The sequence below is a fragment of the Haliotis cracherodii genome, unplaced genomic scaffold (assembly GCF_022045235.1).
Source record: "Haliotis cracherodii isolate W230 unplaced genomic scaffold, xgHalCrac1.p SCAF_1, whole genome shotgun sequence".
Classification (NCBI taxonomy): domain Eukaryota; kingdom Metazoa; phylum Mollusca; class Gastropoda; order Lepetellida; family Haliotidae; genus Haliotis; species Haliotis cracherodii.
Window position 1 is genome coordinate 26456414 of NW_027266264.1, and position 24517 is coordinate 26480930.

At 42.7% G+C, this 24517-nt stretch overlaps 1 protein-coding gene across 1 annotated transcript; it reads right to left on the bottom strand.

Annotated features, from left to right (window-relative positions):
- Positions 1-238: 238 nt before the first annotated feature.
- Positions 239-15789, bottom strand: LOC139462461 (calcium-activated chloride channel regulator 1-like). Its single transcript, XM_071244211.1, has 14 exons — positions 15001-15789; positions 14504-14680; positions 11840-11960; positions 10519-10808; positions 9695-9970; positions 9330-9560; positions 8168-8354; positions 7548-7663; positions 7026-7151; positions 5083-5187; positions 4410-4683; positions 3553-3717; positions 2830-3039; positions 239-1351 (listed from the first exon to the last, which is right to left on the bottom strand). The coding sequence occupies exons 1-14, from the start codon at positions 15148-15150 to the stop codon at positions 780-782; spliced, it is 3000 nt and encodes a 999-aa protein (XP_071100312.1). The 5' UTR covers positions 15151-15789; the 3' UTR covers positions 239-779.
- Positions 15790-24517: the final 8728 nt, after the last annotated feature.

Genomic DNA, 24517 nt, shown 5'->3' on the forward strand with positions numbered 1-24517 from the left:
ATGATTGTGGGTTCGAATCCCGGTTCGCTCCTATTATGTTTCTAGGTTTGTCAGCACCATACCCGTGCTCGTGGGTTTCACCGAAGTGGTAAAAGTCTGAGACCTGCATCACTCCGGGGTTTCCTCCCACATTAAGCTGAAACGCCGCGATATAACTGGATTACTGTTAAAAGCGGCGTTAAACCAAACTCACTCACTCACTACTGCAAGGCATGGTCCAGACGAAGCAAGGGTCAAAATAGAGACAGAATTTGGGTATCGGAGCCACGAATAGCGAATCCTCACAAAGAAAGGGGGCGGAATTCAGCTCTTTAGTATCCTGAGAGGTTCGAGTGAATTTGAATACTGAATTCGATGTACTTAACAGCACCAGTTGGTTTATTGAGCACCCCTGTACAAGGATATGGAATGTGTATTTACTGTGCATGGATTAATGATTTCATCAGTATACCATTAGTATTTCTTTATTACATTTCTTGCTTCTATGTATACTAAGTAGTTAACATAGTGTGATATATTTTTAATTGTCGTGCATCAACTTTACAGCGTGGTATGTAATCAATTGTGAAAACAAGCAGCAATAAAATATAACCGCCAGTAGCTATAGGAGTATGCGTGGCTATAACGCCGTATAACTCCTCTTTGCAACAATAGTTAAGCTTCATCGGGGCGTGTCTACCGCTTTGGTCGTATCACAACTAATCCACGAGTATGTATTATAGTACTAACAAATCATACGAATCTTGAATTCGAACCAACGATAAGCGGGTCCTGCACGTCTAAGGGATATAATAATCCCGCCTAGCATATTGAGGCACCTTAGACAATGTTGTTATCGGTGCTACATGAGCCACACGAGAAACATGCTTAGAATTTGTAGACACATGCTCACGGCCAGGTATAATACACACAATAAACATGACCATGATGAGGAGGATGATGAGTGCTGCTCCTACACCAAACGCAATTCCTAAAAGCAATGTATTATTATCTGATGGTGTATATGTGAGACTTGGGCGCCTCGTGGGCGATGTGGGGGTGGTGACTGCCCTTTGTGTTGTGGCGGTTGTGGTCGTTGTTCGTTGTGGAATTGTGATTGCTTGAAATGTTACAGATCTCAGATTTGATATCAGTGACGTTCTATTTGAGTCATCCACAGCTCTCAGACCAATGACGTGGAAATTACTTGTCTGGTCGCTAGGCAACGCGACCTGAACCATTTGCTGCGAGCCTGACGGAAGTGCAGTAAGGCTGCCGCTCAAAATGTTGTTGTTCGATATTTCGTAGGAGGCCGTGAAATTCCGACGAAGTGCATCAAAAGAACTTGATACTCTGATGTCATATTTTGCAACTGAAATACAAATCAAAAACACTTTAAATGCATCATTCTTGGGATAACCACCTACATGGTATTAAATTTGTATATGTGTACTCACTTATTCCATACCTTCCGCATCTCTACTTTTTTTTAAATTACGGGTAAACTTAACTAAATATAGTATATGATAAAGGTCCTAAAAGAGTGTTTTAGCGAGATATGAGCTTCGTGTAGTTGTTTGTAGAGTGTGTGTTCGGGCTTTAGCGTTTTTTTAATACCCTGTACCCATATTGGGACTCTAACGACTAAACTAACGCGTTAAATGCTAGTTTTCCCATCCATCCCGCATGACCACCACACATAGAACATGCACGTGACCTTCAAATATATACATATATCATCTCGGGCATAAACTGTCAAATTGAAATATACCAAATTACTATCTCATTATCAACATTAAACCAATGTGATTATATTATGTAGCGTAAGATATAACAGGTTAGTCTACAGTGACCCTCATACTGAACTCCACTGATATAATTTTTTGTTTCGTGGACGCCTTCTAATCAATAAGCAGTGTTTCTAGATACCCGTGTACACAGTGACCAGGTAGGCTTAACACACATTAACCCGGAAGTATTGATGGAAATAGTTCAATCCTGCACCACATTGGTCTGTCTTCTGGTTACTCTCGTGTTCCTGAAATCAGTCATGCCACCTGTAGATGGTCATGAAACTATTAATAGTCAGGGGAGAAACCCAGGAGAAACCTAGCGTTCGCTGATGTCCCTAGCGTCAAACCCCAGGTAGTGATGTCAGTAGAAAGGTATCTAAAAGGTCAGTATTAAGAAGTTATCTATATATGGGGATAATCATCAACACAACATCCCAATTCAGCGCTTATCTGTGACAACAAAGGATAATCCCATCCCACCCACCCCACCCCACCCCACCCCACCCATCCCATCCATCCCACCCATCCCATCCCATCCCATCCAACCCATCCCACCCATCCCATCCCATCCCATCCCAACCCATCCAACCCATCCCATCCCATCCAACCCATCCCATCCCACCCATCCCATCCCATCCCATCCAACCCATCCCATCCCATCCAACCCATCCCATCCCAACCCATCCAACCCATCCCATCCCATCCCATTCCACCCAACCCATCCCATCCGATCCCATCCAACCCATCCCATCCCACCCATCCCATCCCATCCAACCCATCCCATCCATTCCATCCAACCCACCCATCCCATCCCATCCCATCCATCCCATCCAACCCATCTCATCCCACCCATCCCATCCAACCCATCCCATCCCATCCCATACCATCCCACCCATCCCATCCCATCCAATCCAATCCAACCCATCCCATCCCATCCCATCCCATCCCATCCCATTCCATTTCATCCCATCCCATCCCATCCCATCCCACCCAACCCATCACCTAGCTGTGCTAACATTAAAAACAGCTCTACATTCTCAAGCCACCCTTCACTTACCGGTGCCAACATTAAGATCATCCCCAGTGGCTGTCCAGGTGATAGCGATGGTTCTTCTGTTTCTGTTCACTACGCTGATGTCAAGGTCAGTGACCCGACCCGGATCTAGTTGATCAACTAAGGGGTCATAACCTTGGATATCTATTGCGCCAGGTGACGTTGTTCTGCTGAAGCCGTCCACCGGCTCGTACACCACTGGGGCTGTGTTGTCTAGGAAACAGACATCGGTATATTCAGGTGATCATCAGTTGAACACTACCAGTTCAAATGTCAGGGTGAGTTTGGGTAAAAAGGTGGTCTCAAGACGCGTTTAAGATTATTTCACATTAATAGCGACGTTTGCCGGTTTCTTGCTCCTAGTCCACTGAGAAGTGAGTGAGTATGTTTTTACGTCGCCTTTGGCAATATTCCAGCAATATCACGGCGGGGGACACCAGAAATGGGCTTCACATAATGTACCCATATGAGGAATCGAACCCGGGTATTCGTCGTGACGAGCGAACGCTTTAACCACTAAGCTATCCCACCGCCCCTGCCCACTGTGGAAAGATGCCGCAGTTAAACATGGATGGTGTCTCATTCTGAAAGTGCGGGTTCGAATCCCGGATGTTACTCAACCCCCCAAAAGAACTACAATTTGTACTTTACTGAGGCAGTGTTAGCCCAAATATAACACTTGTTATAAATGTGTTCTAATTTGTTAAAAATAATGAAAGTTCTTACTCTGGTAAACTGATAGGGCTCTTCCAGAAAGTGCATTTCCAGCTTTGATGATCACTGTCTGTCCCTCTACCGACTCCACCCTAACCTCCATAGAGTAACGGGAGTTGGACTTGAAGCCGAGTAGGTAGTTGCTGTACACACCGTCGTTGGCTGTGTTGTCGGGGTCTTCGAGAAAGAGAAATTGTCACATGAAATAACTTAAGTTCAAAGAAATTTTAATGTCATCGTAATTAGGACAACATAACACCTGCGTGTATATAGCCAAGCTGCAGAAGTAGTTGTTGTTCAAATCTAACCTGCTACCTACATGTTTTCTTATCTGTTATCCATATTAATGTTAAACGAATATAAAACGTCAACACCAGAGAAACCATCCCGATTATTCGTGAGTGAGTGAGTTGGATTTAGCGCCGCTTTTAACATTATTCCAGTTGTATCACGGCGTGTCAGCTTAATGTGGGAGGAAAGCCCGAAGTGATGCAGGTCTCAGACGTTTACCACTTCGGTGAAACCCACGAGCACGGGTATGGTGCTGACAAACCTAGAAACATAATCGGGGAGAACCGTGATTGACGAGGTTTCACTGCACTTACGCTTTACGGATTAACGAGGTTTTACTGAACTTACTCTGTCCGGATTAACGAGGTTTTACTGCACTTACTCTGTCCGGATTAACGAGGTTTTACTGCTCTTACTCTGTCCAGATTAACGCGTTTTCAAAACTCTTTCTCTGTCCGGATTAACGGCGGTTCACTGCACTTACTCTGTTTTGATTAATGGAGTTTCAAAACACTTGCTCTGTCCGGATTAACGAGGTTTACTGCTCTTACTCTGTTACTCGGGTTCATCGCACTTACTTCGTCCGTTGTCCTTCAGGGTCACATTGAAGGGAGCTTCTCCTGCTCGGGATACCGTGACGTCCACCTTGGCTCTGATGATGGGAGAGTACCCTTGGTGGGCGTAGGTGTACAAAACAACGCCCCTGCCTGCTGAATAGTTGTACTCCTTTGAGCTAATCCACGTCTCCACCTCATAGGGAAGGGCTCCGACACGTGGGTGAGACTTGACCACGCCCACAACGGACTCATCGGAGCTTGACCCACGTTTCAGACTGTATGTCCATCTCCCAGCCTGAGAGTGAAAAATGCACACATATTGACAGCTGACAGTCAATAACTTACATTTAAACCAGTTTTTCTCCCAGATTCACACTTTATCATAGGTGGTAGCTACAGATTTATCAATCTATTTCTGAATTATCACAAAAAGTCACTCATGCTTAGATTAGACCAAACACATGCATGCTACTGTCCATAAGTACTTACCAATATCTTGCGGAATTTCGCAAAATGCTTGTACAGTAAACTACGTTTATAACGAATACGCTTATAACGAAATGACGGAGATGTTTTTGATGCCGGCCATTTGCTGTATAAATGCTCCATATATGCTTATAACGAACTACAGTTATGACGCACTAAAATTAGTGTTCCCTTTGAGTTAGTTTTAACCGTAGTGTGCTGTACATACCTGGGCCAGAGGAATGAGGAACCGGATGATGTTCAGAGCTTTGTCCTTGCTGTATGTTGGTGAATCCTGGTTTTGGACATTCCCCAAGGGATCTTTAATGCTGACCTGCAACAAAGCGCCATGGAATGCAATATGGTCTATTTGATTGTGATGGTTTTCGATGTGCCATTGATGACCAAACAAGTTGTAAAATGCAAAGGAATATATACGTACGGCCGTGTTTGTTTCAGTTACATTAAACTGGGTTGGGCATGATAATATTATGATATGAATCACATTGCAAATTCTCCACATATCATCATGGTAGCTGGAAGTGGGTCGGGTGAGAGACGTATCGTACCCTAAGCTGTGTTTCGTTTGCTGTGACATTTAGAACAAAGGCGAAGAATAACACAAACAGGGACTGTCACAGGCCCATAAGAACAGTGGGGGTCCCCCACTGTTTCTCACCGAATTTTCACAAGGACCAATATGATTCTCAGTTTTTTCTTTGAGAGTTGATTCCCGTGAAAATTTTGAATCAGTGCCAATCATAACACCGAAAAATAAACGGCATTGTATTCCTGGAGTGGGTCAACGATACCTTCTTTACCTGGAACACTGTCTTGTAATGGATAATGGACCCTATCACAGTGAACACTACCCACACGGAAAGATTCCCAACCCAAAGTGTAACTTGCTCAACTTGTTGCCGTGATTGCTATCCAACAACAGGTATATGACACCAAGAAGGTATATGAGCTACAGGTGCATGAAGAATCAATGTCACAGACACTTAAGCTTGTAATCTTGCCATGTGATGTGAATCCTTTAGAAAAGAGCTGATAGAAAGTAAAATGTGATGTTACTGAAGTGACAAACAAGAACAAGTACGATTCCGACTTAAATGCTGAACAAAATGTTTGAGCAATGTTCATCCTTCAAACTGTCTGATCAGGTAATGGTCGAGACGTAGCTAAGAGTGAGTAAGTGAGTGAGTTGGGTTTAACGTCGCTTTTAACATTATTCCAGTTATATCGCGGCGGTTAGCTAAATGTGGGAGGAAAGCCCGGAGTGATGCAGGTCTCAGACGTTTACCACTTCGGTGAAACCCACGAGCACGGGTATGGTGCTGACAAACCTAGAAACATAATCGGGGCGAACCGAGATTCGAACCCACAACCATAGGTTTCTGGCGTGCCCAAGGGACACAACTCTGCACAGGGAATCGCGGAGCCTCAGATGACTGGGCCACCCGTGCCCCCACGTAGCTAAGATGCGTGACGAAGGTTGTGAATGAGATAAAGCCAGATGTTGTGGCGTCAATAGTATCAGTGTCAGTCGATTCTGACAGCAGCAAATCAGAACGTGATGGCGGTTTCAATAGGGTTTTTGTTAAAGGTTTTGAGATGATCCTCGCAAATGCGACCCCTTCTCTACTGCCCTGCCTGGACCCATTTACAGTGTAAATCACCGCATTTGAAAAAATTATCGTTCCTTCAAAAACAATTCAAGTTTGTTGAAGAAAGTAAATCTGACTAGAGACAAGATATTCATTAACATCTGCAGTGTTAGTTTTTACAAAATACGTATTTCTTTAAGACATATCTCAATTCTTCTGTGGCATATGTTACTAAGCAATAAAAACGTGTATGTCAACGTTTCATGTGGTGGATTATCCCCAACGCAGACCGCCTAGCTAGCACTATGAATCGGCATCAGTCCGGACTAGTAAGAGCAGCCACACACACACACGCACACACACGCACACACACACACACACACACACACACACACACACACACACACACACACACACACACACACACACACACACACACACACGTGCATGCACGTCGCTATATAAGTGCAATAATCTTGGACGCGACGTTAAACCCAATTTCACCTCACCTCACCAATCCCCAACGCTATCCAGATGGAACAAATAACTGATACAACATTACCTCTGTTTGAGCTTGTATTGAAAGAGTAAAGACGAACAGTGTGTTGTTCCCGATGGTGGAGTCAATCAAGATTGTCCGTTCGTACGTTGACAACGCCGAGTTCAAATGTATGGCATGGCGGTCAATCTGATTAATAAAAACAAATGAAAATCGTGTGGCAAAAATGTAGGTATGATTTAAGACATATTTATTCATAATATAACTTCTGAATTAGATCTAGTTGTAGAGCGTCCGCCCGGAGAGCGGAAGGTCCGGGGTTCGTCATACCAAAAGACGTAAAAAGATGGTACTTGTTGTTATCCTGTCTAGCGCTCGGCATTAAGGGGCTAAAACAAGGACTGGTCAGCTCGGAGTCAGTATACTGTGTCTGAGAGGAGTATTCATCTTAAACTGCGGCATGGTATCTCAGTGGGCTAGCACTATACATCAGCATCAGTCCGGACAAGTACAAGCAGCCACACACACGCACGCACGCGAGCAAGCACGCACGCACGCACGCAAACATATGTTCAGTACATATACCTCAACAGCTGAATCCGCTTCCTGCTCGCAGACACTGATATCTTCGAGTAGCCTCTCCGCTGCTCCCTCAAGGGCTGTCGAACTGGAACTCTCGTCAAAGAAGGAATACTGGCCTCCTACAACACGACGCTATTGTAGCCGTGATACGTTGGAATATTACTTAAAGTGACGTAATATCATACTCACTAACAATAACACTTCATTAGAATACATAATTATATAAATGCAACAATACTTGAGTGAGTCAGTTGGGTTTAACGCCGCTTTTAACATTATTCCAGTTAACCACGGCATGTCAGCTTAATGTGGGTGGAAAGCCCGAAGTGATGCAGGTCTCAGACGTTTACCACTTCGGTGAAACCAACGAGCACGGGTATGGTGCTGACAGACCTAGAAACATAATCGGGGCGAACCGGGATACGAAGCCACAATCACAGGTTTCTGGCGTGCCCAAGGGACGCAACTCTGCACAGGGAATCGCGGCGCCTCAGACGACTGGCCACCCGTGCCCCCAGCAATACTTGACCATTGGCAACGTGGATAATATACACCTAATACTCAGGTACATTTTTACCTCTACCATGAACATGTCAAGTCAATGTCTGTTTGCTACTACTTGCCAGTGATTTCAGAGAGAGGTCGTAGTACTGGTGCAGCATCGTCACTGTAAGCGACAGTATGCACCACAACCTGCTTTCTTGTGATGTTAGTCCATATGGTGTGTACTCTAGGATAGACGTTTTCACTCCCATCAGTGATGAGAAATATCCGTCCGTTCTCTGCTGATTTAGCGTTTGACTCCAGTAACTGAAATATAACAATCAGAAATATGTCAGCCGTAAACATGTGACCAATTCAGGACGGAAAAAGCGGGTGATAATTCCAATTTGATGTCCCTCGACTAGGCCTGGGACGAGTCCAAATTTACTACCTGGGTACCCACCCACCTATTACCCGACCCTAACCGAGTATCTACTGTTGGTCTCATGAGATACCAAATGTCCGATTGGGAATTTGTTTTACCACAGCACTTGCAAAATGTATTTAGATACATGTATTAAACAATCTGGTCATGCATACACCGAAGTTGACTTAAGTTATATCTTTATTCAATCATATGAAAAGTCAGAAGGAATGGGTGCATAGTCAGAAAGAAATGCGAACATTAGTGACTTGTAGTGTAACCATATAGTTCTGGAAAGTTTTTGTCATTAAACTATATATCACATGACTAACCACGAGTCCGAGTAGTCCTGTGGGTACCCGAGTCCTACTCAGTACCCATCCGACCCGGGTAACTCGGGTCCCAGCCCTACCCTCGACCACCTGTCCATTATGAGGTAATGTTCAACCTCCCACTGCAATATTTCAGCCATACAGCAAACAGGACAAAGTTTGCTTGTTTATTGTTTAACGCCGCACTCAGCAATATTCCAGCCATATGACGGCCATCTGTAAATATTCGAGTCTGGACCAGATAATCCAGTGATTGCCATCATGAGCATCGATCTACGCAATTGGGATGCGATGACATGTGTCAACCAAGTCAGCGAACCTGACCACCCGGTTGCGTTAGTCGCTAACAACCCACCCACCACAAAGTCTTAATGAAAATGGCTGTGTTATTCACATATGTTTGTTACATATACTTGGGCACCGTTTCACAAAGCGGCCTCAACTCTATGCCTGACATTCGTCTGTATTAAAGTGTATGACACATGGTTTAGGTAGATCTACGACCGCTTTGAATGACAGAGCCCTGACTTTCATTCGGATCGGTACCTCTATAGCTTTGAGAAGGCCTAATCCGATGGCTGTGCTGCCCCCGAAGTTTCGCAGTTGGGGCAGCTCCTGAGTTAGCGCCTCTCTGTCCGAGAGAGACGTGATGAATCTCATTGGGGCCGTCACTGTTGCACTGGAGGAGAAGACTACAATTCCAGCTTCGGTTCCCTCTGGGAGGACGTCTCGGATGACCTTGTCTGCCATTTGACGCAGCCTGAAGTATCTGTTATTCTGATGAGGAGATTGTTAACTTAGCAATACTTTTTTTAAATATTTTTTTTCAATTTCTATTTACCACTTGTTTAAAACATGAAAATAAGAAACAACGTTTACATGGAGTTACTGTTAGATGTGATGTTACTTACGCCAGTCATTGAACCAGAGACATCTAAGACGAATACAAATCTCCGCCCGCAAACTGTGGTGTTGCCAACTGCTTCCTTCTGACGGTAGACAACACTGAACTGCGGGTTTCTGTTGCTAACATCAACAGGGTTACGTCCCTTTATGTCTGGATGTTCCCGGATGATATCCCAAGTTCCTCTTTCATTGCACATTTTGTTATGCCTGTTCGGGGCATTTGGATTATGCTTCAAATCCAATCGACCACTTTCAGGGTTGCTTTCACAGAAATTAACCACCTAGAATCAGGACAAACATGCTGATTTATATAAGACGATGAATTAATGCATGTGTGGTCACTGGGGGCCAAGTGGTCTAATTTGACGTTTCAATAACGGAGCCTGTGTCATGCAAACCAGTGACTGAATGCAAGAAAATGATCCACGCCATCGGAGCACGATGACACGTAATCAGCCAAGCAAAAGAAGCTTACACGCCGTACAACTGAGTATGAAGGAAGTGGTGTTAAACCCACAAAAACCTCACTGAACCACATAGAAAGTTTGTTATTTAATGCCACGATCAATAACAGTCAAATTACATGACGGCTTTGAACCAGAGAGCATACAACAGTGTAACGCTTTACCTTGTTAAAATATTTCTAAATTAACATATAATTTTCGTGACGCAAACACTGGTTATAACCCTTCTAGGCGTTCCCAGCCGAACAACGAGCTGAGTGAAATAATGTTCTTAGTTCCGAGTCTTTCAACATTTATAAACTCTTCCACTCTTAACAAGAACACGCGAGGCACTATCAATGCTGAGAAGTCAACAGTGTCCCTACCTCCTTTAGAAACTGTGCATACATCACGGATGACGTTGCCCTGTTCATGTAGGAACTTGGAAGGAATGCACAATCGTCATTCAACAGCTTGGTAGTGCTGACTGGTGCACAGCCGGCGTCCTTGACGACATCGACGAAGTCCCCTGTGATGTCAGTGGAGCAGGCGGTGGGACGGAGGGTTGTTGATGTGTCGTCGATGTACCCCACTGGGTGGACGTCGCTGCCAGGAATGCCGTATTCGTCAAAGACTCCAAACCGTAGGTGTGCAAACTCATGGACCAATGTACGACCTTGAAATAGGGAATTGGACATTATTTGAACACATGGCGGACTTCCACCCACGTCCACATTAACCTTCTCGACAGTTATCGATTATTTTATGAATGTACAGGACAATATGGGGATTTTATTGATACATGACATACGCGTAATTGTCAGTGCATTTGAAACAAATGCGATTTGTGCAACAGTAATTGTAATATCCCATGTATCAATGGTTGTGAAGAAAATCACATTTTTCTATGGGAATACCATTTTCTTGAGGCAAGGGAATTAACTGACTATAAACCTCCAGTTTCCACCCTTGCCGAACTAGGCTGGAATTATTGAGCCATATATTGAATGGACTAACGAGTTTATGCACAGTACAATCAAAATCAACATCCGGTTCGAAAATTGCCGTGCAGATTTCTGCCGATTGCAGGATTTGCAAGGCATGTGTACCGTCAACTTAGCGTCAACAGATATTTTATTTTCAAATCTATTCATGCTCACGTGATTTGATGCACTTTGCGAAGTAAGTCCCGTGATTATCTATCCGATCGTCTTCACTGGGCGCCGCCATTTTGTTTGAAGCAAAGGTGATATTAGAAGTGAAATCTGACTGGTCAATGGTAGGGACATAGAAGGGACATAGCTCGTAATAGTCACTGGTGACGCTACGACCGAGCCCAGAAATTCCAGCCAAGTTCGGCAAGGATGGAAATTGGACTTGACAGTCAGTTAACTGCCTTGTTTCGAGAAGATGTGAGAATGCAAAATTATGAATACTGTATTTTGCTTATCTCCAGAATGTTTCATGCATGTCAAATTTGGACGTCGTTTAACAAACCCATAAAAAAAATCTCTGAAAAAATATAGAATATGCATTGAACAATCCATTGTAGTTTCCAAGAATCTAAATAACGTGAATCGTGTACTGAAAGCAATAACACTGTGGTTTGCTGCTATTAGCACATTTTCCATGTTCAGTGTGTTGGTAGATAACTATTGAAGCGTTACAAAGGACGGTGTTGGTTCTATATGGCACCCCTGTACCTACCAGCATCTCCATAATTAAAGACACGATTGATTCCATTGTCCAGCACGTACTCGGACGTCAGGAGGATATAGCGGCCTGGCTCCCCACACTGCCCGGGTTGAAACGTGTAGGGAGTATTGCCCTGAAAGATACATGGTGATGCATATGTACTACCTTTACGCCCGCCATTTTCCAAAACTGGTGTCGATACTGATGTTATATTTACTACACATGTCCATAGTTCTCGATATATTTATGAACTACAGTTAACTACGGTTAAACCGAACTCAATGGGAACACTAATTTTAGTTCGTTATAACCGTAGTTTGTTATAAGCATATTATATAGACTATATATTCAGCAAATTACGGGCACTAAAAACAATTCGTAATATCCGTCAGTTCGTTATAAACGTGTTCGTTATAAACGTGGTTCACTGTATTCGTATTGTTTGTGTGTCTGTTATAACAAACAAGTTATTAATACATGCTTCAAGATCTACAATTTTGTTTACGATAAATGTTGCTTATATATGATAGTGACGCTGAGAATGGAGTCTCCACTTGCTAGGGCAAATAAATGTCTTTATTTACATAACAAGATGTGTATTTTCTGTGTTAAGATTTCTAGTTATTCTGTTCAGACAATCTGCTTGTGATATCCGCAGTTTCTTTGTTCCATTTTAACACACAACTATGCAAATGGCCGTAAGCACTATGAAATGAAACGAAGCAATTAAGCTACTCTAGCTACTCTACTCAGGGTTGAATCTTTTCGTATACAGACTGTAAGTCTGTCCTTTAGACACATTACAGTACAGTAGTTCGCCTCCTCCTCGTCTCAGGTCACTGCAGTTTGAAACGTTACCTATCATACAATGGAGATGTTCCCTCGTCGACATGAGCGTGACATTGTGTACAGGTTTGCTTCAGTGAACCCTACGCTGTTGTCGGGGTAAGGCTATCTCTAAACCGTCCCAGGCAAAGCGCCGAGTCACTTGATATACCAGTACAATGGAATGTGATGAACAGTTTTAAAGTGTTATGCAACTTCAGAATAAGTTGAGGTATATGTACCTGTCCGATGACAGATGAATTTTCGACACTAGTGCTCAGAATTGGCTTCCATTACCTTCTTCAAAATCATCTTTGACTTGCCACGTATTTAGATTTAGATTTCTTTTATATTTTATTTCATTAAAAAAATATTTTTTATTATTCATTTTTATCAGTCATCCTAGGTACCGCAATTCCCTCCATACTGTAGAGTTCCGCCCATTAGTCACTTCGGGTCTTCCTCTCACACCCAGCCGACGCGCTGTGATAACTGAATTTCCTGTCATCAAACCAAACTCACTCACACTTCGATCCACATAAATGTCTTCAAATATAGATGAAAGAATACCAGTTGCATAAAAACAATCAAAGCTTTAGGCATCTAAACCAAAGGGATTTAGGGATCGGTACCTATGCAGGATTGTCATGCTATAGTGTGATCTGGTCAATCTCGCACTGATCTGTGTCGAGGCCAGGCGAGAATTATTGCAATTGTCTAAGTTTATTTTAATAATTATACTGAATAAATACAATAAAAAGTACAACTAAAACTCATTTTCCGTAATTTCCGTTGTAAAACTATGTTCTTGCAAGGCTGTGTATTACCAGCACAATACGAGTTAGGTCGGGGCACCAGACCGTGAAGTGAAACAGCTTGATAGCAACCTATATGTCACATTCACAGTTTCTATGTCTGCACCACGTAACATACATAGAAGTGTTGCTGGTTGTCATGGACACGAATACGAACACTACATTAAAACCTAATCACGCCAAGAGGAGTGAGTCTCTCGATGAAACCTCACTGAGATGAGAAACTGTGACACAAGCGGGACCAATTTAATGGAGAACATAGCGGAGAGGCGAAAAATCCAGAACATACATTATACTTCTTTAACATTTTTTTAATGTACTTGAGAGACTCCTCCTGTTTCTTCCAACTATATATGATTTTGAGGGGAAGATACGTGCGGAAGTCTTACCAATATATTTTCTGTGAATATGTTAAAATCACATGGCTTCTGCCAATATATTACGTTTTGGGGTCCTAGCGACAAGGTTACATTTTCAGGACTCTCACGAAGGTCCATTCTCAATTATTAAGGATCACGAGTTCAATTCGAATTAATTCGTGGCAGGAGTCAGCTTTGCGGCGACAATCAACAAACAAACTGTACGAGTGGTGGGTGTTACCGGTAGGGCAGAACAAACTTACAATTTTCGCAAACACCTGGTGTCATCACTGACATTTAGTGATCCATTCATATAATTTTCAAAAACATTTCACCTTGTTACGCCCAAAGGAATCTGTTTCGGCGGATACTCGGTGGTCATTCGCTGGTGTTGTTGTTTTCTATTTAATCTAAAGCTAAGGGCGACGAAACACACTGTGTGGGCTTCATGAGCATTGGTTGAGACTGTGAGCGGGAATAGCAACTCAACAACATTGGAGCAACGCTTGCAAATGTTCTTCAAAACAACTCGGTTAACCTGTATCCAGCATGAGACAGTCGTGCTCTCTCTGTCAGTGCGAGGTGGGTCACCTGGACAAAGGACCTAACGTTGTTTCAATATATGAATGAACGACAGTCGGGTACAACTTGTCACATATTCCAATAGGTTGACCTACCCATGCTGGATGTGATGAGTCAACTCTGATATCTGCATCAGTAAAGGTTATCTCCCCTTCGTCTTTCCAGGACTGTTGTCTCCTCCACGTGTCTGGTACTAAGATGGTCACACGTCTTATGTAGGTGTACTTCCGGGTTGTAGTGTACAGGTAGTCCGAGGCAGAGGTTAACATGGTCTACAATTACATCATGAATTATATTTTGACAGGAAAGGCTCATGAAGGATAAGATTAGGAATCAGGAAAGATCGTGGTATTACTGCACACAACGTAACGGCTAACATAAAATATTCATCAAAAGCATATTGCTAAAATAAGAAAATAATAGCAAACTAGCGACGTGATTACGAAAAGTTGAGCTGCGTATGGAAGTGATGGACTTAAAGCTTAACAGTTCATTTGGGAAACGTGGGCTTCAGGATTCCAATGCAAATGACTCTGAGATGGATTGTGTAAATAGGTAGTAATGCATAATGGAGAGATAGATCACACCTTACCTGTAGCTCAGAGATGATGTTGAGGTTCTCTGGAGTGTCTCTGTGTATTGCCACGACGAGTTCATATCCATTGTTCTTGAATTCCACACATTCTATTCCTCCAACATGCACAGCAATAAGTATCGCACGGAATATGCAATATAATTTCATAGTTATTTCGTAAAAGAAAGAAATTGCAAAATAAAATTATTGCCGAATTGTTGACTCAGAGGACGATATTTCCTAATTCATATGCACACAATTGTAAGGCCTTCAACATAAGCCATGGCATCAACGTAATCCAGGCCTTGGTGAGTAGAATGGGACTGAATTCACAGCATAAATGAAAAGCGCACCTGCAGACAGAGGCTGCCAGAATCTCAGTATAGATGTAATGGTGTAAGGTTTCGCGAACACAATCTGCACTGATGTATCGTCATTCGGCGTGCACCAGGGACAACGACATCCAAGTAGTAAAATGAGGTTGAGAAGCTTTGATCGTGTTATTCACTCTGCATACGAGGTTATCATGTCATGCGAATCAAACAGGCGCCATCAGAGAGAAAGAGCCTTGTGAACAGTGTGTGCGCCATCAGGGAGAAAGAGCCTTGTGAACAGTGTGTGCGCCATCAGGGAGAACCAAACCCCGTGTACACTCTCGGTTCTCGGTGCGTCATTTTCTACACAACCAGGAAGTCATACCCCGGAGCCACTTACCGTTGCGAACATTTGACATCCCCACAGCGGAGTCATGCTGGTGTGTCCAAATTCGTGAATGTGTAATGATATATAACTACCCACGGTGTATTCAACATCAGCTTTGTCTTGATACAAACATATACCTTCACCCTGGTGGAAAAACCTGATGTGTATCAACATCGTATTCAGACTGTGAAAATGAAACTCTGCGTTTGAATATCACCACTCAATCAGGGTTTACATAACGCCAGAACAATCTTGGCGATAGCTGTGCATTAACGTTTAAAGTCACGCAAACAATTTATTTATATAAGTTGGAGCTGACGAAAAACGGACAACAACGAACCAAATTCATAATCTCAAACAGTGGATCGTAACGTTTAATATTTTCGTTAAAGTTACTGAAAGGGATTTGTGACAATGAAAAATATTATCAAGGATTTTTCGCCGGAAAAGAATAACCCCCTTACTTATTTTTGGTGAAACAGGAATCTCCACTGATCCACTTGCGAGAACAGACTTGCTCTAAGATAAATGAGGGCATTCTGTGTATGGTGACATCACCCTGACATTTTCATTGTCTTGACAGCAGAAACATATAACTGTTATAGAGTAAAGAAATATTTATTTCACCAAGGCGTTGCATGTTGCTGCGGCGACAGGATTAAACTGACATACTTGGGTGAGTTGAGGTGAAATTGGGTTTACCAAGATTATTGCCCTCATATAGCGACGTGCATGCACGCGAGTGTCTGTGGCTGATTGTACTAGTCCGGATAATGCCGATTTATAGTGTTAGCCCACTAGGATAGCATGCCGCAGTTTAACATGAATACTCCACAGAGGCAGGGTATACTGACTCCGAGCCGACCAGTTTCAGCCTTTTAACGCATACTGACAGGCAGGGTAACAACAAGAACCATCTTAGTAGTAGTAGTAGTAGTAGTAGTAGTAGTAGTAGTAGTAGTAGTAGTAATTATAATAGTATATATAAAAACGTATATTGATAATAATGTGTGAAATATAAATATATGAGTGTGATGATGAGTAGATGATGTTTAACGCCATATACATAAACATTTCAGGTGGTTAGCTACCTGTATAAAATCTGGACCACACAAGCCAGTGACTGAAAGCATGAGCATCTCTCCATGATATCGGGGCATGATGACACACACATATAGCCTGACGGCCCGACCTTGTTTAGTCAGATTGTACGACAGGCATAAGGTACATTGGACCTACTCTTCCCCGGGTCTGTGGTCTCTGATTATGGAGTGTGTTATGGCCTCTGATTGGGGTGGATCTATGGACTGACTGCAGTCGGTCTGTAGTATCTGATTGTGGAGGGCCTATGGCATCTGATTATGGTTGGTCTATTGCGATTTGTGGGTGGTATGTGGTTTTTGATTGTGGATGGTGTATAGTCACGGAATGCATTGAGTCTGAAGAGTCAGAGTGTGGAGGGTCTGTGGTTTCCGACTGTGAATGGTTTGTGCTCTCTGTTTGTGGAGGGTCTGTGGTTTCTTTTTGTGGAGGGTCTGTGGTGTCTGATTGTGGAGGGTCTGTGGTTTCTGATTGTGGAGGGTCTGTGGTTTCCGGTTGTAGAGGGTCTATGGTTTCTAATTGTGGAGGGTCTGTGGTTTCTGATTGTGGAGGGTCAGTGGGCTCTGGTTGTAGAGGGTCTGTGGTTTCTAATTGTGGAGGATCTGTGATCTCTGATTGTGGAGGATCTGTGCTCTCTGATTGTGGAGGGTCTGTGATTTCTGATTGTAGAGGGTCTGTAGTTTCTGATTGTGGAGGGTCTGTGGTTTCTGATTGTTGAGGGTCTGTGGTTTTTAATTGTGGAGGATCTGTGGTTTCTGATTGTGGAGTGTCTATGGTTTCTGATTGTTGAGGGTATGTGGTCTCTGATTGTGGAGTGTGTTATGGCCTCTGATTGGGGTGGATCTATGGACTGACTGCAGTCGGTCTGTAGTATCTGATTGTGGAGGGCCTATGGCATCTGATTATGGTTGGTCTATTGCGATTTGTGGGTGGAATGTGGTTTTTGATTGTGGATGGTGTATAGTCACGGAATGCATTGAGTCTGAAGAGTCAGAGTGTGGAGGGTCTGTGGTTTCCGACTGTGAATGGTTTGTGCTCTCTGTTTGTGGAGGGTCTGTGGTTTCTTTTTGTGGAGGGTCTGTGGTGTCTGATTGTGGAGGGTCTGTGGTTTCTGATTGTGGAGGGTCTGTGGTTTCCGGTTGTAGAGGGTCTATGGTTTCTAATTGTGGAGGGTCTGTGGTTTCTGATTGTGGAGGGTCAGTGGGCTTTGGTTGTAGAGGGTCTGTGGTTTCTGATTGTGGAGGTTCTGTGGTTTCTGACTGTGGAGGGTCTGTGGTTTCTGATTGTGGAGGATCTGTGATCTCTGATTGTGGAGGATCTGTGCTCTCTGATTGTGGAGGGTCTGTGATTTCTGATTGTAGAGGGTCTGTTGTTTCTCATTCTGGAGGGTCGGTGGTTTCTAATTGTGGAGGGTCTGTAGTTTCTGATTGTGGAGGGTCTGTGGTTTCTGATTGTTGAGGGTCTGTGGTTTTTAATTGTGGAGGATCTGTGGTTTCTGATTGTGGAGTGTCTATGGTTTCTGATTGTTGAGGGTATGTGGTCTCTGATTGTGGAGGATCTGTGGTCTCTGATTGTGGAGGATCTGTGATCTATGATTGTGGAGGATCTGTGATCTATGATTGGAAAGGGTCTGTGTTTTCTAACTGTGGAGGGCCTGGTTTCTGATTGTCGAGGGTGTGTAGTCACGGAATGCATTAAGTCTGAAGAGTCAGCGTGCCGAGGGTATGTGGTCTCTGTTTGTGGAGGGTCTGTGGTTTCTGATTGTGGAGGGTCTGTGGTTTGTAATTGTGGAGGGTCTTTGGTCTTTGATTGTGGAGGGTCTGTGATCTGTGGTTGTGGAGGGTCTGTGGTTTCTGACAACCCTGACAATACAACAGATTGATTCTCTTACAAGTGAGGAGCAGTATGGCAGGAGAAATAACCCGATCACCTGTGGTATGTCAGGAGAGAAAATTGTACTTAACACAGCTTGGGAAGAAGACTCAGCACTAATATCAGATGCTATTGTAGCAGTAGATCGCCTGGGCAATATAGGTAAAACGATCAGCCAGACCGATGAGAGGGAAGTTTATATACCAGAATATTAATCATGGGCGATTAGCCTGACACAGAAACTGAAAAGCATTGGGTACAGGATCACTGACGAAAATATGTTTAAAAAATTAAGGAAGGAAGAATATCCAAAAGTTCTCCAAGTTACACAAATGTACTGACAAAGCTAATATACTAATATATATATATATATATTTTCTACATGATATTTCAATCAAAGCGACAAAATCCATTTCCACGTTGAGTTGGTTTGGACCTTTGGTTTCGCGAGCACCTGTTATCATAACTATTTGATAGTGTTTCTTTAACACATGCTTCTGATGTAAGAATCGTACAATGGACTTTGCCTTCACTACAGATTTTGCACTGGATTTCCGGTCCAAAGCTCCATCGAAATCCGTACAAAGAGAGATTTTTTGCTGGATGCAGCAAATGTACCACAAAATCCATGTCTCAAGTATTAACCACAATTGTTAATACAATCAAGGAAGGACTTTCTTTATATTCACAGAAAGTATTTTCAGACAAGTGAAATTTTAAGTTAACCATGTGGATTGTAGCGACAAAATTATGTCCGATGTAATTCCCGGTCTTGACTTATACCACCTGTTCCTATGCTGTTTCATGTGAAGAATGATAATTGATTAGCCTTTGCATGTGTTTTTGACGGGTTCCGCCAGTGTTGCAGGATACGCCAACCTTTTCGCTAACACCTGATACCACCACTACTTGATGTACATCACCACTACTACAGGATCAAAATATAGTCAGACTCGTACATTGGACTCTTTCAGCAAGATTTCTAAAAAAGAGAAAGGGATTTGTCGCTTTTGGTTAATATTATGATTATGAAACTGTTTTTTTTGCAGCTTTTATTTTATTCATATGGTCATGATAGCCGTTATGCTTCACGAAATTCGGCATGATAACAAACAGATATGGGCGTTCATTAACACAGCTTTGTATTTACTTCTATGTAAATATCTTGAATGGAAGATGTGGCTCAGACGCCCCTACAAGATGTCCTAGAAAATGCTGTAATATGATGCTTCTCTAGGACAGCCACGCGAAACTAAACTGAGCATCAAAAGTTAAAAACATGTTATACGAATGCATATGGTTTATTTGCATGTAGACATGTCGCAGCATTTTTTCAGCCGTTTAGAACAAACCTTAAAAGATAGGTACATCCAAATATGGCATGGCTCTTTGTCCATTTCCAGAAAAGCAAAGTCTACACCAGATGTAAGACTGCTATAAGAACCATATCTATAAAGTGTAAATTTACGTAATATCATTTAGATTTTTTTATGTGTATTTCCAGTGTACAATGATTAAGAGTAAAATATTTAAATAACTATTTCTACCACAACCCAAATGTTAAAACATTTTGCAAATTAATGACATGTGATTGTACAGAACCGATGGGAAAGTTATCAATGTTCATTTATCATGCCATGAAACTAAGAACATGTATGAATTTGTAACACGCCACAGACAATGTACTTTAGGCCTTTGGCCTCATCAGTACCATGGATAAAGATTGATTGACACACGTTATGCTTCACGACATTCGACATGATAACAAACAGATATGGGCGTTCATTAACACAGCTTTTTATTTACTTATGTGTAAATATCTTGAATGGAAGATGTGGCTCAGGCGCAAGGGATCATGGGTGGGGGTGATTTGTTTCAGCAGTGGGTACAAGTATCATTGATTACATAATTACTTCAAGCTATTTGTTTACATTGTGTCATGATTTCAATATCGTTACTATAACCTTTAATACGTCGTCAGCAACCCATGCTTGTTGTAAGAGGCGAATAACAGGATCGGATAGTCAGGCTCGCTGTCTTGTTTGATGCATGTTACTCGATTATTTACAGACCGCCGTCATATAGCTGGAATATTGCTGAGTGAGACGACAACGAAACAAACAAACAAACAAACATATACCTGTACGAAGCCCATTTCAGTTACATTGGAACCACGTGTATTCTTATCAAGTCAATGAGCGACTATTGTAGATTTTACTTAGCTTCTATCACTATTCAAGCCAATGATTGAGTGAGTTTGGTTTAACGCCGCTTTCAACAGTTTTCCTGTCATTTTTGGCGTTTCAGCTTGATGTGGGAGGAAATCCCGAAGTGATGCTGACAAACCTGGAAACATAATCGGAGCGAACCGGGATTCGAAAACGCGATCATTGGTTTCTGGCGAGCTCAAGGGACGCAACTCTTCACTGCGAATCGCGGTGCTGTTGGTTACACACAACTAAATGTTTTCCCATAGACTTCTATAGTAACGTTATATTTGTTTTAAAAATAGCTAAGTATTCAACAGCTGTTACCTGAATGTTTGTGCACAGTTTGACCTTAGAGCAGCATTAGAAACAAATAAATGACTAGCTTAGCCAGCTCCTTTTCCGAGGACAGAAAGCTAAACACACCAACCCCAGTTCCGCACCAAATGTCAGTTGCTTGAAAATATCTATGGTCACATTCAGCATAAGTAATAATGTTGAAAAAGACAGCACTATTTATAGAAAAACGAGGCCATTTTTAATCACTGGATGGATGTACATTTCGAAAACATAATCATCCAACCACAGGTGCCCGATGATTCAATATGCGCTGAATTATTGTAGGCAGACCTGAGATTTATGTGTTGTATATAGGACTGGGACGAGTCCAAATTTACTACCCGGGTACCCAGACCCCTATTACCCGACCCTACCCAGGTACCCGCTGTTGGTGTCAAGAGATAGGTACAAAATGTCCGATTGGTAATAGTTTGACAGTAGCTCTGGCAGAATGTTTTTAGATAGACGTATAAAACAATGTGGTCACACTGAAGTTGACTTAAGTTTTAGCTTTGTTCAAACATATTTAAGTCAGAAGGAACGTGTTCATAGTCATGAAGAAATGCGAACATTAGCGACTTAAAATTATCGAGTAAGAGTGTAGTTTTATAGTGATTTTTTGCCCAATTTTTTTGTCATGAAACAATACATCACGTCACTAACCGCACGGGTCCGGGTAGTCTTGTCGGTACCCGAGTCCTCTCAGTACCCACCCGACCCGGGTACCCGATTTACCCGTCCCAGCCCTAATTGTATATATACATTACTTTTTGGTATAATTATGTAGCTTCTCAAAAGAAAATGGAAATTGGATTAAACTTTAGTCCTTGTTCCTGTCCAGCATGTCTATATGGCACTAGAATACATAGTTTTGATGCACCGAAATAGTTGTGAGATTTTGATGAGGTATACTTTATCAATGTTTTACAAAATGTATTTTTAGATTAATAAAACAGTTTCTACCTTCATACACTGACCATGGGAGTTAATTCATATTTCATAAAAAGGGGGCCATGGGACAATTACATACATGGTTTGAGCCTGCATAGATCATATCACCCTAAAATATATTTTCAACTTAAAGAATGAACAAATCTTTAAACTCCAAACCAGGAACAATACATATATATTTAAGAGTCATAAATGATCTGTTGTTTGCCTTCCTTTGCTGACATCATCAGATCATAGCAAAGTTTTGACACTCATGACATGATGTGGTTGATATTGTTTTAGATTGCTCAAACTTACACCCCTGCATTGTTTATATAATCACTCAAATGTATGAAATACTGTAAGGGACATGCTCGCGATCTCGCATTCTCGCGATCTCGACCTTTGGAAACGAGGTAAATATGCCCAAAACACGAGAATGCGATGACTGTCAGCATTTGGTAAATCATCTGTGGACTGATTTGTTAAACATATCACAGATCATTCGTGACCAACTCGTGTTATTCCGGGACAAGCCGAATGCAGGTTACGGAAAGGGGCGAGTGGTGACGAATGATCACAGATGTTTCTTAAACGACTGATTCTGATTTGGTTAAGTAGATAGAATCTATAAACAACTGGGTCGCCTGTGCCCCCGGGAAACCAAGAAAGGGCTTCGTGCATTCAGGGGCGAACGCTTTAACCACAAGGTCTCCAAACATCTCCAATCTCCACTGTCAACAGCCTTCCCTGGTGCTAGGTTATCATACAAACCTACAGAAACAGTGCTTATATGTAACACATGGATCGGAAAGATATTGTTTATTTTAATATGCATTTGTATTTTTATTTTAAATTTATAATGTTTATTTTGGTAAAAATATTACAACCCAATTATTTCTCATTGTGTCCACGTACCAGGCGAATGTTTACACTGCGTTAATGTGTTCTTGTGCGTGTGGTTTGACTGGTCAGGCGCTAAGTCGTTTCAAGGGACATAACTCTGCAAGCACTGTAACACACGTCCCGATGAGCTGGAGACAGTGGAGACAGGGCACAACAGGACGAATATCATGTGGTGTCGTGCAGCTGATAGCTGAATTGTAAACAGATTAATTCCATTGCACAGGGACATTAACTTCTTTCAAACTACATACGGACATGTGTTTTAATTAAACATATGTATAAGGAGCCACATACTAATGATTTATGAATTTCTTATAATATTTATCATAACCGTCTACCGCAAAGGACGGGTTCACACAACATAACATCTACAGGGTAAGACGGGTTCACACAACATCATGTCCCCTGGGGAGGATAGGTTCACACAACATAGCACCTACAAGGGAGGACGAGTTCACACAACATAACATCTATAAGGGAGGATGGGTTCACACAACATAGCATCTACAGGGGAGGACGGGTTCACACAACATAACGTCTACAGGAGAGGATGGGTTCACACAACATAACACCTACAGGGAAGGACGGGTTCACACAACATAATATCTACAGGGGAAGACGGGTTCACACAACATAACGTCTATATAGGAGGACGGGTTCACACAACATAACATCTGTAGCGGAGGACGGGTTCACACAACATACCATCCACATGGGAGGACGGGTTCACACAACATAACGTCTGTTGGGGAGGACGGGTTCACACAACATAACGTCTGTAGGGGAGGATGGGTTCACACAACATAGCATCTACAGGGGAGGACGGATTCACACAACATAACGTCTACAGGGAAGGACGGGTTCACACAACATAACGTCTGTTGGGGAGGACGGGTTCACACAACATAACGTCTGTAGGGGAGGACGAGTTCACACAACATAACGTCTGTTGGGGAGGACGGGTTCACACAACATAACGTCTGTAGGGGAGGACGGGTTCACACAACATAACGTCTACAGGGGAGGACGGGTTCACACAACATAACGTCTACAGGGGAGGACGGGTTCACACAACATAACGTATGTAGGGGAGGATGGGTTCACACAACATAACACCTACAGGGAAGGACGGATTCACACAACATACAATCTACAGGGGAGCACGGGTTCACACAACATCATGTCTACAGGGGAGGATGGGTTCACACAACATAACGTCTACTGGGGAGGACGGGTTCACACAACATTACACCTACAGGGGAGAACGGATTCACACAACATAACGTCTACAGGGGAGGACGTGTTCACACAACATAACGTCTACAGGGGAGGACGTGTTCACACAACATAACGTCTACAGGGGAGGACGTGTTCACACAACATAACGTCTACAGGGGAGGACGGGTTCACACAACATTACACCTACAGGGGAGGACGTGTTCACACAACATAACGTCTACAGGGGAGGACGTGTTCAC